Raw genomic sequence first — 16,715 nt, forward strand, 5'->3', positions numbered from 1 at the left:
CCACCTCCAAGAATCAAGTGGACATTAAGTGTGTTTGCTGCTGTGCTGGGGGGTTGGAGTGGGGAGGTACTGTCCTCTTTTAAATGAACATTATGTGAATCTGATCTATGCTTGAAAATATATATAGTATATTATATATAACACATATCTTACCTAATAATAGACAAATGTAAATTGACCATCCCTCTGCTATGCTCACCAGCCAATCAGGAGAGTATGCAAATTAACCCAACAAAGATGGTGGATAATTTGCATATGTAGGCGCAAAGCAGCAGAGTGAAGACTGAAGGCTCCAGCCGGAGTGAAGGCCTGGGTCTCGGGTGCCGGAGGAAAACTGGTGCCGGCAGCCAGGGGAAGGGAAAGCCTATTGCACAAATCTCTTCATGCAACGGGCCTCTAGTATTATATATGTATACTAGAGGCCTGGTGCATGAAATCTGTACATGGGTAGGGTCCCTAGGCCTGGCTGGTAATCAGGGCTGATCAGGGACTTCTGGCTGCCGGCTGGGGCCTCCCTTCCCTGGCTGCCAGCTGGGGCCTTCCTTCATTCCACGCTGCCCCCTGGTGGTCAGCACACGTCATAGAGAGTGATCAAACTCCCGGTCTCCCAGTCGAACTCCCGAGGGGACGCTTTCCTTATTCGCCTTTTATATATATAAATACTTTTTTAAAATGACTACATTCTGACATTAGTGGTCATTTAGATAAGTTTCCACTACGGTCACGCAGTTGAGACCTGTAGAAGCTGTGAGTCAGTATTGCGTTCCTCAGAGGATGGCCCGCAGTCCGCAGAGGGTAAAATGGAAGGAGGGGGAATTTAAAATGTGGACTCACAGAGCTGCTCCTTAGATGCACCAACTCAGAGTCATCACACTGCGCCCCAGGATCTGCATCTTCCCAAACTCCTAAGAAATTGTGCACTGTAAAGTCTGAGAATCCCTGCTTTAAAGCGATTGATGTTGCACCACCCTGAGAAATGCCCCCCTCCTCCCACTCCCCCGAGAGATTAAAATAGAGAGAAGAGGGCCAGGACTAAAGTTACATACAGCTAGGCTAAATAAGTAAACGCAAAGAAACGACATCACCCATCCATCTCGCTACCCAGAGATAGTCATTGCTAACATTTTGGTGAATGGTTTCCCAAACTTGCTTTTGTGCACACAAACTCCTTTTTCACCCCAAAAGGTGAGCACACGCTTATATTCCATCGTGATTGACTTCATGCACGTACTATGTTTTTTCCTAAAGAGGCTCATTTTTCATTGCTTGGCTGGCTGATGAGGGTGAGACATGGGAACGAGGGGCAATGTCCAGAGGGAGAAACGCCTGATCAGGATCCATGTCTTCAATAAACAGGGGAAGTAGTGTTGGGGATGGAGGGCTGACATGTTGGAATTAGAAACATATTTTATTTGGGGACAGAAGGTGTTCTCTGATTGGTAGATCTCTGGCAATAAACACAGTTTGTGTCATGAATAGGCCCAGCTGGCTGAAGGCATATTCTGAAAAGCCAGGTGCGAACGGTGTTCAGACGAACAGGCATAGCAAGTCACTGTCCAAAGCAGCACCATCCGGAATATCGTCCTCTTTCGCCCATCTGTCTTCTCAAAGTCGTCGCTTCTTTCCTGCATTCCAGGGACGCCGAGGAAGGAGGGCATCGCATTCTGGCCCAGTAAGTGTGTGTATCTTATTACTTTGGACATCAAGTTGGAAAACATCAATATTCTCTTGGCTTCCGTACCTCCTGAATCTACAAGCCTTCGGACTGTTTGCGTGTCTTTTCACGGTTGAAGTGTTTGGGTAATAGCGTTGCCAGATTTGGCAAGTCAAAGTACAAGAGGATTCCAGGTTAAATTTAAATCATAGACAAATACGTTTTTAATAGAGGTCTGCGCCATACAATATTGAGGACATACTTATGGTAAAAAAAAAAAATTACCTGTTGTTTACCTGAAATTCAGATGGAACTGGATATCCTGTGTTTTATCTGGCAACTCTATCGGGTAGCTTCCTAGTTTGGAGGGAAATATTGGCACAGAACTGTAATTTCTTCCCCCTCCCCCAGCTTTATTGAGATATAATTGACTTATCAGGTTGGGTAAGTTTAAGGTATAAATGTGATGTTGTGATATGCGAATATGCTGTGAAATGTGAACCACAATAAGGTTAGTTAACACATCCTTGGCTTCACACGATTACCATCTTGTTGTTGTCATTGTTGTGGAGAGAGAACATGAAGCTCTGCTCTCCCAGCAACTTTCACGTATACGATACAGTACTAGCTCTAGTCGCCAAGCTGTATACAGACTCTGGAACGTGCTCATCTATACTAATAAAAGGGTAATATGCTAATTAGATGAGGAGACCTTTCAGGAGACCTTCCAGACAAAGCCATGGTGGCGGGTCCAAGGCAGAGGCGGTTAGGGGAGATCAGGCAGGAGGGGAGGGCAGTTGGGGGTGATCAGGCCGGCAGGGGGGGCAGTTGGGGGCGAGCAGGCCAGCAGGCAGAGTGGTTAGGGGTGATCAAGCAGGCTGACAGGTGAGCAGTTAGGGGCCAGTGGGCCCGGATTGCGAGAGGGATGTCCGACTGACGGTTTAGGCCCGATCTCTGTGGGACATCTGGCAGTTGGACATCCCCCAAGGGGTTCCAGATTGGAGAGGGTGCAGGCTGGGCTGAGCGACACCCCCCGCCCCCATGCACAAATTTCATGCACTAGGCCACTAGTCTGATCATTGTAAGTTTGTATTCCCTGACCAACATCTCCCCATTTCCTCGCACTCTATGTTTCTATGAGTTCAATGTTTTTAGATTTCACACATTCAGTGTTTGTCTTTCTCTGACTTGTGTCACGTAACATAATGCCCTCAAGGTCGCAAATGTCACAAATGGCAGGATTTTCTTCTTTTGTGCAGTCTCTTAATTAGAAGTGAAAACGTTTTTGTTAACACAGCGAGCAATTTGGGTTTTCATTAATTACATCTTCCTATAGTTCAGAAGTGTTTCTTCTGGAGAAAAAAAGAAAATGACTCTGCACAGTGTAACATCAGCTATTTGCAGAAGACAGTGGGCAGGGGACCCAACTCTCATGGCAGAAGTCACGTGCCTTCTTGCTTCCTGGGCGTGATTGGCTGAGGGGAAAGCATTGCTCTGACACATGGGAATTTCCTGGGTCATTCCAACACCGGCCGTGCTCTTTAGGCAATGATCCAAGCACATGCTCCTTGCCTGCCAAGTCTGGGTACACGAGGGTTGTGCAGAGCAATATTCAGATGCTCCAGCAGGAAGCCAGTCCCTAGGCACAGAGACCAGCACTGTCACTGGGTGAGGGGCAGGGAGAGGATGGGAATGGGAGCTCCGAGAGCGAGTGGAAGAGTGAGATAATTTACCCAATTGGTTTTCCTGGAAATGAAGGCTGTATGCCCAGAATTAGTAATAAAACTAACTGAGGCACTCACCCCCGGTTCCATAAAATGCTTAATCACCTTGTTGTTCTGTAACAGCTTTTCTCTTAATGGGGAAACTTACCGGCTTTTTAATTTCCTTTATTTGATTAACACGAGAATCCACAGCTACAACCTGTGTTGGGCTCCAGCAAAGTGTTGTATTTGCAAACGTATTAAAAGAGATAGATTTGTTTAAGGGCCTCATCTGTAACAGTCTCAAGCCTTAAGTAGCCGATCATGCTTTTAAAGTTTTACTTTCTTGTGGAGTAAAAAACAAAAAAAGGGAATCTATAATTACTTAAGGAGGATGAACACCACAATAAGTAGTCATCATGGCTCCAAGACATTTCTATGAAGGAAAATACTGTACATTATTACAATCTATGTTTTTCTGAGTTCAGATCTCTACCCCCCCCCCCATTTATAACGTTTATTCAAAATAAACACAATGTTTATCCTTCTTTTAAAAATAGTTTAATGATGATTTTTCCCAAATTACAGTGGTTTGAATCTACTCACAAGAAGCAATCAGCACTCTGGCTGTGTGACAGGTCTTCAGATTCTATCTCAAGTCCTGTGAGCAGAAGCTGGAAGGCGGTGGTTGAGCCCAGGCAGGCCTGGCAAACACTTGCGAGTGGGTTCAAGGTGATGGGGAAGATGGGGCTCCAGAGACAGCACCTCCTACTCAGCCCAGCCCCCCTCATCCCCGACTTTCAGGATCCTCAGTCTTAATGCTATCTCCACCGACCTACTTTTGTTCACCCTAGGTCTCTTAAAGGCCTTATTTTCTTTTGCTCTTACCCATGGGGCGTTTCCCACAGCACATCTAGAATCCTGCAGATCTGAGGTGAAGTTTTAACTAGCCTGCATCAGTATAAGGGGAATTCAAAAAATGACACATCCAGTAAGATTTCGGTTAAGCTTGTCTTATTTCGAAATTATTGTGACCTTCCTTCTTTTTTCCTTCTTCCTTCCTTTTTGATGCTAAGTTATCCCTGCGTTTAGGAAAGAGTGATGGCAGTTATTTTTGTGTCGTTAATGTCTCTGGTTCAGAAAATAAATGTTGCTCCCCCCAGGTTGGTCACTCGTGTTTGTGTGCTGCGTGCACAGCGGTACCTGTGTGTTCAAGCCCAGTGATCTGCGAGGCCCCGAACACTGCGGCGCCGTGATGTAGCTGTGGGCTGTCTCAGGAGACTGTATCCTGTTCCGGGAGACAACCTGGCGCAGAGAAAAGAAGGCTTTGGAGTCGCACAGACAGGATCTGCTTCTTGTGCAGATGAATCTTGTGCTTCTTAGTGCCCTGGGCAGGTACTACACTCTCTGAGCTCCAACTGCCTTTTCCAGGTAACTGGGTGATAACAGCTACCTCAGAGAGCTGTCAGAAGATGAAAGCTTCTAACATAATGCAGGATATACAGTGAGTGCTCAGAGAATGCGTGTTTTCTGGCCTCCTGTGCCTCTTTTTTTCTCCCTTACTTAGGACTTGAAGATTAGATGAAAAGTGCTCAGCATGCAGTCAGAAGTAAGAAAACGCTAGAGTCTGACACTAGCAAGTGTCCACAGGTAGAATGTTAAGTGAGGGAAGTATTGGCAGAGAGCCTGGCATGAAACTGCAGAACTGGGTAGGGTTGGTTCCAGAAGACTCCCTCCAGGACTGAGCTAAGTTTTGAAAGGCATCCATAGCACATGGAGAATGAAGGAGTCTTTGGAAGGGATGGGATACTGAAGAGCATCTGATCTTAGGTTCTGCAAAGTGTGGCACCTATCCCACTGGGATCTAAGTGATGTATCTGACACAGAGGCACTAAAAATCATGTAACTACACAAGGAGAGTTATTCCCCGTCCGAGTCTTATCATCCTGAAACACTAAGAAGAAAGTCTCCATTTGTGCCAGACTACCTTTAAGACTTCTTCTATAGCACGCAGTATGAACCTATTTTAACAAAGAAAATCGGGCTGCAGGAACATAGCTATCAGGAGGCAAGAATAGCTAGATAATTAAAAATAATGTTTCCTTTTCACTGTCTTTATTTTTCCTATTACCTTCTGTTTATATTTTCTTCCATTTACATTGGTGATATCAAGCTTTTCCAGTAGACTTAAATTTTTAAGGGAAGGCAAATTTAAAATATGAAGGTAATAATGAAATAGCCGGTATATAGCGGCCCTATAATGAGTGACATTTAGGAAACACTGATCTAGCCCATCCCTTTCTAAAGAAAGCAGATGAGGAAACTGGGGCTCAGAGAAACGAAGGTACTCCTTTCCAAGATTACATGGCTGGCAGACCTGAGACTGAAGCTCAATTCTCTTGTACCCCTCCTCGCCTATCCGACAACAAATTCTGTGTTAAATAGAAGGCAACGGGATACAAATTAAACAACAGACTCTGTGCTGTGGGTTATGAGGAAGGGATTGGTTGATGAGGCTGGTGTGTGTTATTGGTGAGACTTACAGAAGACAAAGATGTGTATAGAAGCTGATACTGCAGGTCTGAGCTCATCATCAAGTCAAAGGCATGTCCTGTGGCCACCAAGCAAAGTCTCCGAGTCAGCCCCAAAGGTGGTGGTGGCAGAGACTCCTCTAGGAATCCAGCAAAGATGGCTGGAATCCCAACGTCATTATTTGGCAAGAAACCAGTGAACATCTCTCAGCTCATCTGTGCTCTTTCCTCATCCATAAAAATTTATAGGAATGACGATAGCTCACATTTATTGGGCACATCATCTGCCAAGCCCCGTTGATGCATTCTCTCTCTTAACCCTCAAAAGACCACTAGAAGGCAGTTACTATCTGCGTATGACAGATGAGGACATTTGGACCCTGAATGATTAAAGCGCTTCCCAGCCTCTTTATCAAGTGATGGAGCAGGATTCAAACCCCAGCCCTTTCAGTCCAGAGTCTGGCCTTAACCACCCTCCTATGCTGTGAATATTAAATGCAGACGAGGCCTGTAAAGCACCTAGCACAGTGCAGGGCACATAGAAGGGAGGGGAGGTCAGCCCCTTCCTGCCCGCCCTTTCTGCTCGCACCACAGAGCCGGCCACTTTCAGCCTGGCCTCTAGAACTGTCCCCATGGGAGCCTTGCCTGGGACTACAACCCCCAGAATGCATCAGGCAGAGAAGCTGGCCAATCAGGAAGCCCTCTCCCTTTTAGGGCCGCTCGCCCCACCCCTCTAGGGGTCAGAGCTGCAGTGACCCTGGGCCTGGTGGGTGGTGAGTTGCGACCGGTTGCGGGCAGGCCAGGGTTCCTGGGTTTAGGTCATCCTAATCCGGTTTGGGGTGGGGGACGGGGGGTGGAGACTGTTGCAATAGCCAGGCTACTAGGGTCCGTCTTCAGTGCCGGAGCTAGTGGGCATGGCGGCCGGAGCCCCTGGTTGGGGGTTGCGTGGGGCGGGGTGGTTGGCGGGCCAGTCCAGCAGGGCCAGGGTCGTCCGCAGGGTCACATGAAGGCGGTTCACGTGGTCCCACTTGTCCCCACCGGTTTGCTAGGGCTCCGTTTTCAGACCCCGGGAGCGGTTGGAGGGCCCCCTCGCGGTGTGAGCTGGGCCGAGGAGGAGGGGGTGGTGGTTAGAAGGCGGGTGTGGGCCTGGGTGTGTCTGCCTCCGGCTCCGGGGTCGGTGCCCACGTGCAGGTGTCTGGGCCTCGCTGCACGCTCCCTCCGCCTGAGCCCGGCCTCCACCTCCCGTGTCCTGGGGAGACTGCCCACCTGTCCTGTCTGAGGAATGGCCTGACCAGGCTCTGTCCCGTGGAGTGGGGTCTTGCCGCAGCTCTGCCCACCCACCCACCCATGGGGCTTAGAGCCCCTGGCAACCAGACCCTGAGCGGGAGGGTCAACTTTCTTGGGCGTTTCACTATCCATCTAGTTTCTACTTCCTTCTTGTTCTTTTTGGCTTTTTTTTTTTTTTTTAATTTACTTTCATTCCTCATTTTTAAAGTTATCCTTCGGTTTGCCATACCCAGGATACAGCTGCCATTCCCGCTCAGCGCCCAGGGGCTTGTGGGTAGATGCCAGTGTGTTTTATTCATTGTCCTGAAAACGAACGTGTCACTTCCTTTGCAGTGGGCTCTGCAGTGAGCGTGCGGAAGCGGATCAGCCCCTCCGACTCAGGGAGAGGTGGGGCCAAGGAAAGAACTGTTTTCATTATTTTGGACAAGCCCCGGAAGGGCCTCTAAGCGCCCCCCTTGCACATTGCTGGAGTGGCGTGTGCTGACTGCTGACTGCTGCTGATTTTTCAAGTCGTTTTGAGAGGTTTGAATGGCTCAGGTTAGTTTGGTTTCCAGTGACCCACCTACGTATTTGTTTCTGACGCAATTGTTTAACTATATGTGCTGTATACACTAGTACTAGTATAACAGAGTAACATGTTGATTTACGGATTTCTCTCAAACAAAATTCAGAGGTGGAATTAGGTTGCCCTAATTACCTTCGCTAAAATAGAAGTGATCATTTTGCTCTCCTCTTAGTCAATGAGTTATAATTGAATCTTATTTTGAATTTTACTATCTCTTTAAAAAAAAATTTATGGGAACCCTGTCACTCCAGAATAAGTTAGAAAAGAAAAAAAAAAAGTTAGAAAAAGACAGTGACTTCCGTGTAAACAATGATTGCTCAGGTGTCAGGGAGTTTGAGTGTGGAGGCTTGCTGAGAAGGGGGTGTCTGCATCTCCCCTGTAAAGGCCCCATCTTGTGGAAGTGGTTTGATTAAAGAAGAAACTTCATCCTAAGATTTCCAGTTGTAGGTGTTTTGAGTTGAGAAAATCTACAATAATAAAAGGGTAATATGCTAATTAGACTGGACAGCCAAACCATCTTCTGGATGTCATTCCGGACGTCCTTCCAGATGAAGCCGCAGTGGCGGGGGCTGAGGCAGAGGCCGTTAGGGGCGATCAGGCAGGCAGGCGAGCGGTTAGTGGTGATCAGGCAGGCAGGCGAGCATTTAGGAGCCAGCAGTCCTGGAATGCAAGAGGGATGTCCCCCTAGGGGTCCCAGATTGCGAGTGGGTGCAGGCCAGGCTGAGGGACCCTCCCCTCCCCCCCCCCCCCGCATGAATTTCGTGCACCAGACCTCTAGTATTAACATAATAAGTTGATATCTTTTTATGTTAGAATTCTATTTATAAAGACTACTACTTCACAATTATTTGTTCTGAAATAATAGGTTTTCCTTTTAAAAGTATTGAAAATTTAAGTATTTTAATAACACATAAATGTTTCTGATTTTACATTGTTTTTGTTTCTCTTTTAAAATCAGATGTTGAACAGTGATGTTTCTGACCATAGGCTAAATGTGAAAGCCATAATTAAAAATATGAATACAATTTCTTTGGAATTGAAGAAAATGAAAGGTAAGTATGGAATCACTAAACTAAAATGTTTGCATGTCATTGTTATAAAATAAATAGTAGAGCCATTTTTGCTTCTGCTGAGGTATTAGCGAATTTTGCCCACTATTTAGGACTTTTCTGTTTCTTAAGAAATGCTTACATTATAATATGAACTAGATCTCTAAAGATGAATTATGTTTAAGCATTGATCTAGGAGTTAGCCAATTTGAATTCCCTTCCTTGACACTAACAAGCTTATGATATTGTCTAACCTCTCTAAATTACTGCCCTTTCTTCCTTTCCACAAACTATTACATGACAATGTCACATTCTACAAAATTCAGTGTCTTTATCCATTAATCCTTACTAAGCCCCTAAGGTTCCTTACAAATTAAAAATTAGAAGTTTGTTTGATTCTGTGAGTTAAGGGCTCTTCATTTTAAACAGACTCACAGAGTTGGATTAGACCACAAGGGGCACAATGTTTGGGCACTCACCTCACAGACATACTCTGTTTTATCCCCGGCATGTGAACTTCCCATGATTGAACATTTCTAGGGGTAATCTATCCTTGACCAAACAATCCCTCCAGTCACCCTGTTCCATTTTAGGATAGCTGCTCCTTACGGACTAGCTGCAATCTCTTCCCCATTCTTTCACCTGCAGGTCCTACTTCTAACCATGAAAACTGCATTGATTATGTAGTTCTTTTGACAACCCTTTGATATTTGGAGATAGCCTTTGTGTCAGTTATAGGTCTTCAGCTACATGTCAAAAAATACCAACTTAACATGCTTATAAGTAAGGAAAATAGCAAGAAGATCTAAGGTGGGGCAGCCTACAGTTGCTTCAGAGTTTTAGAAACTTCATCGGATACTGGGTTCTTTCTCTGCTTTTTCTCTGTTATATTCACTCTGTTCGTCAGTCCTCGTGGTCATTACCTGCAGGCTTGGCCAGACACTACCTCTACCTCTTCTCTTTATGTAAGCCTTTCCCTGACCCCTCCAGCACATTTCCCCTTTCCTGTCATTGACCAGATATGCATCAAAGGCAACTGTCTGCAGCAGCTGCTGCCAAGGGGAAGGGGACTGCCAAGACCAGTGTGGACCAGTCAGAACTTACTGCTGAGGCTGAGGAGGAGAGGACCACCACACCTGGAGGCACAGTGCCACCAAGAAGAGGCAGGTGGCTGTTAGTTAGGACCAGATAGTCAGTGCTGTTTGGCTATTTCTGCCTGTTCCTGCTGGGGTCCAACCCCAGCAGGTCCAGGGGTCCCCAAAGGTGTAGATGGAGTCGGCGAAGAAGGTATGACACGGAGACAGCGTTCAGTTGATCAGCAGCCTAGCCAGGATCTCTAGCCAGGATCTCCAGCCAAGTTCTGGTCTGGATCTCCAGCGAAGTTCTGGTTTGGATCTCCAGCCAAGTTCTGTGTCCATGTTCTCTTGCTAGGTTCTCCAGCCAGGTTCTCCAGGTTCTCCAGCCAGGTTCTGTAGCCATGTTCCCTTGCTAGGTTCTCCAGCCAGGTTCGGTCGCCAGGTTCTGTCCAGGTTCTCCTGCCATGTTCTGTCTAGGTTCTGTAGCCAGGTTCTGTCTCTTAGGTTCTTCAGCCAGGTTCTCTCGCTAGGTTCTGTCTCTAGGTTCTGTTGCCAGTTTCTGTCCAGGATCTTTTGCCATGTTCTGTCTCTAGGTTCTGTGTAGGTTCTGTGTCTAGGTTCTGTGTCTAAGTTCTGTGTCCTGTTGTCTTGTTACATCTGTATTTATACCAGTTGATTCCAACCCTATCAATCTCTATTCCAAAGGTTAGGGCGTTTCTTATCTCCATTCCAGGAAGTAAAGATTATGTAGCTTAAGCATGATTGTTCATAGTTAAAGTGATTGATTACCCGCCTGGCACTTAGTTGAGGGGTTTTATTCCCTCCCTAACTTCAGGGGAAAATCCCTACCTGGGGAAACAACCTTTCTCAGAGAGGTGACCTTGGTTAAAACACATAGTGCCAAGAAGGTGAGCAAACATATTAAGAACAGTATGCCATATATGCCAGGTCCCTTGAAACAGCAAAGATGGCCCGGCTCCTGGCATGTTCCTCCCAGAGCAGCATTTCCCAGACTTCGCTCTGTGGACCCTGCTGTCCTAGAGATGTTAATAGGTGGCTGCAGTAACGCTGGATTCCACATCCTCCTGGGACTTAAGTTTGGGAAGTGCATAATGCTCTGTATTTCTCTCACAAATCTACAGTACACATTAGCAAAGGCACCGAGGAGTCTGATGTAAAGAAATCTGGTTAGTTTTGCTTCATTCATCTCTAAAACCAATCTCAACTTACAGCAAGGATTATCTCCTAACATGTAAATATGCTGAAAACTCCCATTGGTTCACTGCTGTCCTCCTCGAATGGACTAGAAGGCCTCTTGAGACCAGCCCCAGCCCATCCAATCTCTCGTCTCATTATCTCTCCCCTGCATGTGCTGCGCTCCTAACCATGCTGACCCGTGTGCATCTCTACACAGTTGCTTTTTTTTGTATCTGTGTTTTAACACATGCATCTCCTTCTGAAATGCCCACTGCTGCCCCCCCCCCCCCCCACAGACACACACCTCCACTCTACCAGGTTAACTGCTACTTATTAAACTGTGCTAGTCAAGGCTACTTAGGTTGGAAAACTTCCTTTAAGCCAGCGTGTCACCTCTTCTACCTTTTCATACCATCTGTCATGCTGTGTTGTAATTGCATGTTTACTTCCTTTCCCTGTCCCTGCTCAACGGGAAGCTTTGTAAAGGTATTCCTAGCAGTTAACAGTGCCTTGATATAATGGACTCTTGGAAAATGTTTACTTAATGAATAATTGGTTCTGGGTGCTTGCACTTTTAAAAAATTCCTCCCAAACTCGATTATCTAACTGTTCTAGACAATCCTTTCATGAAGTAAATTAGAAATAATAAATATGCTATACATGTCCTGAAAAGTTGTGGGGTAGGTCAGGCAGTTAGGGTACAAGGGGCTTTTGTAGACGTGTAGGACGGTAGACTTCTGGTAAACATTGAAGATTAAATGAACACTCTGTTTACCCCACTCTCCCCCAAAATAATAATGTCAATAAATAATCATAACATTTACCATAATCCAGATATCCTTCTAAGAGCTTTAAATAAGTGGACTCAGTTGTCATAACAACCCTGTGTGATAGGAAATATTGTCATTGGCCATTATAGGTACAGAAACAGACATGGAGACATTAACTAACTTTCCGGAGGACAGATATCTAATCATTGGTAGATCTGAGAGTTAAAGTGATGTCAAACAGGCAAAAATTCATAAGACAAAGAGCTCTCAAAAAGTGTTACCTACAAAACAGAAAGCAAATGGAAACAAACAGAGACGTTTAAACCCTAAAGCCCAAAAATCTAAACTATGAACTGGCTGGGTAAAGCAAAGAAATAGCCCAAAGATTCAACACACGGTTGTACCAGAATCCTCTGGAAGTAGCGGGGGAGGTGGAGCTAAGAACAGGAGGACTGGCTAAATGTTTAAGAAGTCATAGGCCCCTAAGGTCTCTTCCTCCTCTACGGAACTGGGCAGCTGTTTCTCTGTGACAGAGACACAAGGTTTATTCCATGAGAGGCTAAAACCAGGGATCCCTGGCCTGCAGCCACTGGTCACAAGCCGAGGGGCAGAGTACTGTACTAAAAATGAGGGTATTAAGACCAAATTGATCTCTAGCTTTCTCTTCCCACTTGCCTATAAAACATCAGAAGCCTGATTTATACCCTCAAGCAGATTTTTCTTTCAGGAATATGACCAGCCTAAGAGAAAAGATCTAAAAATACTGAGAGCACAGGTTTCCCCACAAACCACCCAGTCAGACCAGCCCACAATACCGCCTACCACGGCAAAGAGCTTCTGTTGTCTTTCTAGTGCCACGGTCTCAAATATGAGCAAACAGCTGTGGCACGGACATTGGAGGAAAGCATCTACTATGAAAAGCAGAGACAGAACCAGTAAATAGGTTCAATCAAGGAGGAAGAAAACCAAATTATGAAGGGAAATGAGAACTCCAAGAAACTATAATATCCACAGAGGAGATGCTATGTCTGTGAAACTACAAAAAATATTTAGAGAACAGAAGGGACCTCTTGGAAATTAAAAATGCGATCATAGAAATAGATCTGTAGAGGGTTAAAGATAAAAATGAAGAAAATACCCTAGAATATAAAGAAAAAAAAAGAGGAAAGAAAGTTTTAGGGGGGAAATGACAAACCCGGCAAAATGAAGTCCAATATCCAGTCTATAGGAGTGTTAGAACATAGACAATGGACGAGGAGAAATTCATTAAAGAAATAGTTCGAGGAACTCTTCCAGACTTGAAGGGTATGAGTTTTTACAATGAAACAGCCCAACACAATGGATGAAAATCAGTGCACACCAAAATGCAGCACTGTGAGGCTTCAGAACCCGGAGAACAAAAGATGCTCGAAGCTTCTAAAGAGAAACAAGAGAAGCTTGACAATTCTTAATAGTGACACTGGAAGCTAAAGGAAAATGCAGCAGTGTCCTTAGAAATCTGAAGAAACATGATTTCCAACCTAGATTTTTATATTCAGTGACTCCATTAAGCATTGGTGTAGAGAGAGAACTTTTCAGACATACAGAAGTTACCAAGGTTGTATTTCACCAAACAAGGAGGCAGACCAAAAAGAGAAAGACATGAGATTCTGGAAAAAGGATGCTCCACATGAGGGAGGGGGAAAGAGTCCCTAGGATCATGGCGAAGGGGGCTCCCGGAATGTGAGCTGTGCAGCGGTCCTGGAGGGCATCGGTCCAGGCTAGAGCAGGCAGAAGGCTCTGGAGAGGAGAGACTTTCAACTGTAGAGTAGTTAGGTGCTTGACTGTACTGGGAGAGGAGATTTACCCAACTGGGGGGAATTTGAGATATCAACACTAATAAAAGAGAAAAATGGTAATTGGCGTACGAGCTACCCTTTTCATTGGCTAATCAGGGCTATATGCAAATTAACTGCCAACTAAGATTGGCAGTTAACTGCCAACTAAGATTGGCAGTTAACTGCCAACAAGATGGCGGTTAATTTGCATACGTAGGCACAATGCAGGGAGGCGAGAGGGAAAGCAGGAAGAAGCCCCCTGCCACTGACAGTGATCAGAAACCCAGGGGGGAGCTAAGAGCTGGGGGGCAGGGCAAAGGCGGCCCTGGGGCCGTCTTTGCCCTGCCCCCCAGCCATGATCGGAGAATCAGGTGCCTTTTCTGCCCTGGCCAGTAATAGCAGGAAGTAGGGGTGGAGCCAGCGATGGGAGCTGGGCACGGTCGAAGCTGGCAGTCCCGGGAGCTAGGGGTCCCTTGCCTGGGCCTAAAGCGAAGCCCACGATCGCGGGGCCGCTGCAGCTGCGGGTCCCCGCTGCCTGAGCCGGACACCTCAGCCAGAGGTGTTAGGCCTGGGCAGGGGTGGAGCCTGCAACCGCGGGGAGCTGGGGGTCCCCTGCCCAGGCCTGACACCTCTGCCGGAGGACTCAGGCCTGGTCAAGGGGCCAATCTGGTGATTGGTGATCGGAGGGTGATGAGGGTCAACTCCTCTGGCCGAGGCATCAGGCCTGGGTGGGGGGCGGAGCCGGGGATTGGGGGGATATCATGGTCCCCTTGCCCAGGCCTGAAGCCTGGGTCAGAGGCGTCAGGCTTGGGCGAGGGGTGGAGCAAGTTATCAGAGGGAGATGGGGGTCCCCTGCCCAGGCATGATTCCTGGGCCAGAGGCCTCAGGCCTGGGCGGGGGCCAGAGCCAGTGATCGGGGGGAGATGGGGGTCCCCTGTCCAAGCCTGACACCTCTGGCAGAGGCGTCTGGCCTGGGCAAGGGGCCAATTAGGCGATCGGAGGGTGATGGGGGTCAACGCCTGAGGGCTCCCAGTATGTGAGAGGGGGCAGGCTGGGCTGAGGGACACTCCCCCCCCCCCCCCCCACACACACAGTGCACGAATTTCGTGCACCGGGCCCCTAGTGTTCATGATAATTAAGCAACGAAAAAAGAAATTAACAGTGGCTGGGTGGTAGCTTAAAGGAAGGGAAATGTCATATTACAAGACTCAGCTGTGAAGAATCCTGTATAATAAAAGCATAATATGCAAATCGACTGAACTGCAGAATGACGGGGGGGGGGTAGGGCCAGCTGGGCAGGCGGTGCCAGGCCAGCCAAATCGTGTGCCAGCAGGCAGAGGGAGGGGACGGCAGTGGGGGGGAGGGGGCAACCAGAGGTGGTGGAGGAGGATGGGGGGGGCGGGGCCGGCCATCGTGGTCCCATGATCAGCCCACCAGGTCACCTCCGGCAGAGGGTGGGGTGATGGGGGGCAGGGCCGGCCACTCGCTAGCCAGCACCATCCCTCCGCCCACCTGTAGCCTCCCGCAGAGGGCTGTCAGTCAGACATCCCCTGAGGGCTCCTGGACTGCAAGAGGGCACAGGCTGGGCTGAGGGACCCCCCCCTCCAGTACATGAATTTTCATGCACTGGGCCTCTAGTACTTATATAATTAAAAACTATAAGCATTAAATACTGAGTTAGCAAAAATTGTACTCAAGTATATTGGGGATGGGCACGAGTAAAAAGTATTATATCTTAATCTTCTGTAATCAGAAGCAGATAGGTAATACTTAAATTTGAAAATATAAAATATGCATGTTTTTTAAAAATATAGAAGTAATTCCAGCCCCCATCTCAAAAAAAAAAAAAAAAAAAAAAAAAAAAGATAAAAACTCCACAGCCACAAAACAACAAAAGCAATAAAAACAAAATGAGCTCCAAAGTTAGAAGTGGTTGCTTTTGGGAGGTGAAAACTGCTAGTTTTGTAACATGCCTCATAGACTTGTTAGATTGTTTATACCATGTGCATATAGAACACACAAAAGTGACGTTTAAAAAGTGTAAATAAAATTTGCATAAATCAAGTTGCAGTTTAGTAAGATAGCTGACAAGTTGGGCTGAAGAACCCTTCTAGTAAATTTTTGTCATGCTTATTTTATAGTACATAAATTTGACTTGAAGTTACAGTAAGCACACCTAATGTGTAGTTGGATCAATAATCACTTAAAAGAAAACTAAATCAAGAATTAAGCAATAGCTACTGAAAGCCACAATAGTTGTCTAGGGACATATATGCTCCAATATGATCCCTTTTGTTACTGTTTTACACAGAGCACTCCCAGTTACTGCTCTGTGACCTTACTCTACATTTTAATCACCCTGTGAAGACAGACGACTCCAAGGAAACAGAAAGCAACAAGCCCCTCTTTGAAGAGTTTAAACTGTCAGATGTATCCCTTACTTCTAACCGTTTTTCTTCCTAATTTCTTACTTATCTGTCTTGAATTTATAACTATGTATTGTTGAATTAACAAGTATCTTGGAGAACTGAGTTTACTAATATATTTAATATAATAAAATATACTGAGTTATAAATAATCATTTTATGTTCCTGAAGGCTGTTGTATTATTGTTTTAATATTTCAAAGAATGGCTAATTTATTTCACTAATGGCAAGGGTATGACATAGGAAATTGGCCATGTGACACTGCTTATCATTTACATTATGCTTGAATTTGGCTCAGGCTGAAGGAGAGTCACTAAATTATAAATGGATGGGATGAGTTTATGTTAATAAGATGTCTCCTGGCAACAGGTGCCCAAAACAACTCAAGCTAACTGAAGCATGTATCGGATCACGTGACTTGGAAATCCATGGTGGGAGTAGATGTCAAGGACTCCGCTAATGGACCAGGTGGCTCTGTCCTGGTTCTGTTTCTGTGCAGTGGTCTCATCCTCTCCTGTTATGGACTGGTTTCCTCCACAAGACCAAAGGAGGGTAGAGGCATGGCAGCAGACAACTGCAGGTGTGCAGACCACTCCAGGTGTGCAGATCCCTAGAGGAGAGAGACCCTCTAATTCAGCCT

General features: G+C 46.3%; 1 protein-coding gene across 1 annotated transcript; it reads left to right on the forward strand.

Annotated features, from left to right (window-relative positions):
- The first annotated feature begins 1,524 nt into the window (after positions 1-1,524).
- Positions 1,525-16,180, forward strand: C5H5orf58 (chromosome 5 C5orf58 homolog). The gene is made up of 4 exons (XM_059699165.1): positions 1,525-1,672; positions 7,509-7,712; positions 8,699-8,792; positions 15,961-16,180. The coding sequence occupies exons 2-4, from the start codon at positions 7,704-7,706 to the stop codon at positions 16,110-16,112; spliced, it is 255 nt and encodes an 84-aa protein (XP_059555148.1). The 5' UTR covers positions 1,525-1,672; positions 7,509-7,703; the 3' UTR covers positions 16,113-16,180.
- Positions 16,181-16,715: the final 535 nt, after the last annotated feature.

Source organism: Myotis daubentonii, chromosome 5 (assembly GCF_963259705.1).
Source record: "Myotis daubentonii chromosome 5, mMyoDau2.1, whole genome shotgun sequence".
Lineage (NCBI taxonomy): Eukaryota > Metazoa > Chordata > Mammalia > Chiroptera > Vespertilionidae > Myotis > Myotis daubentonii.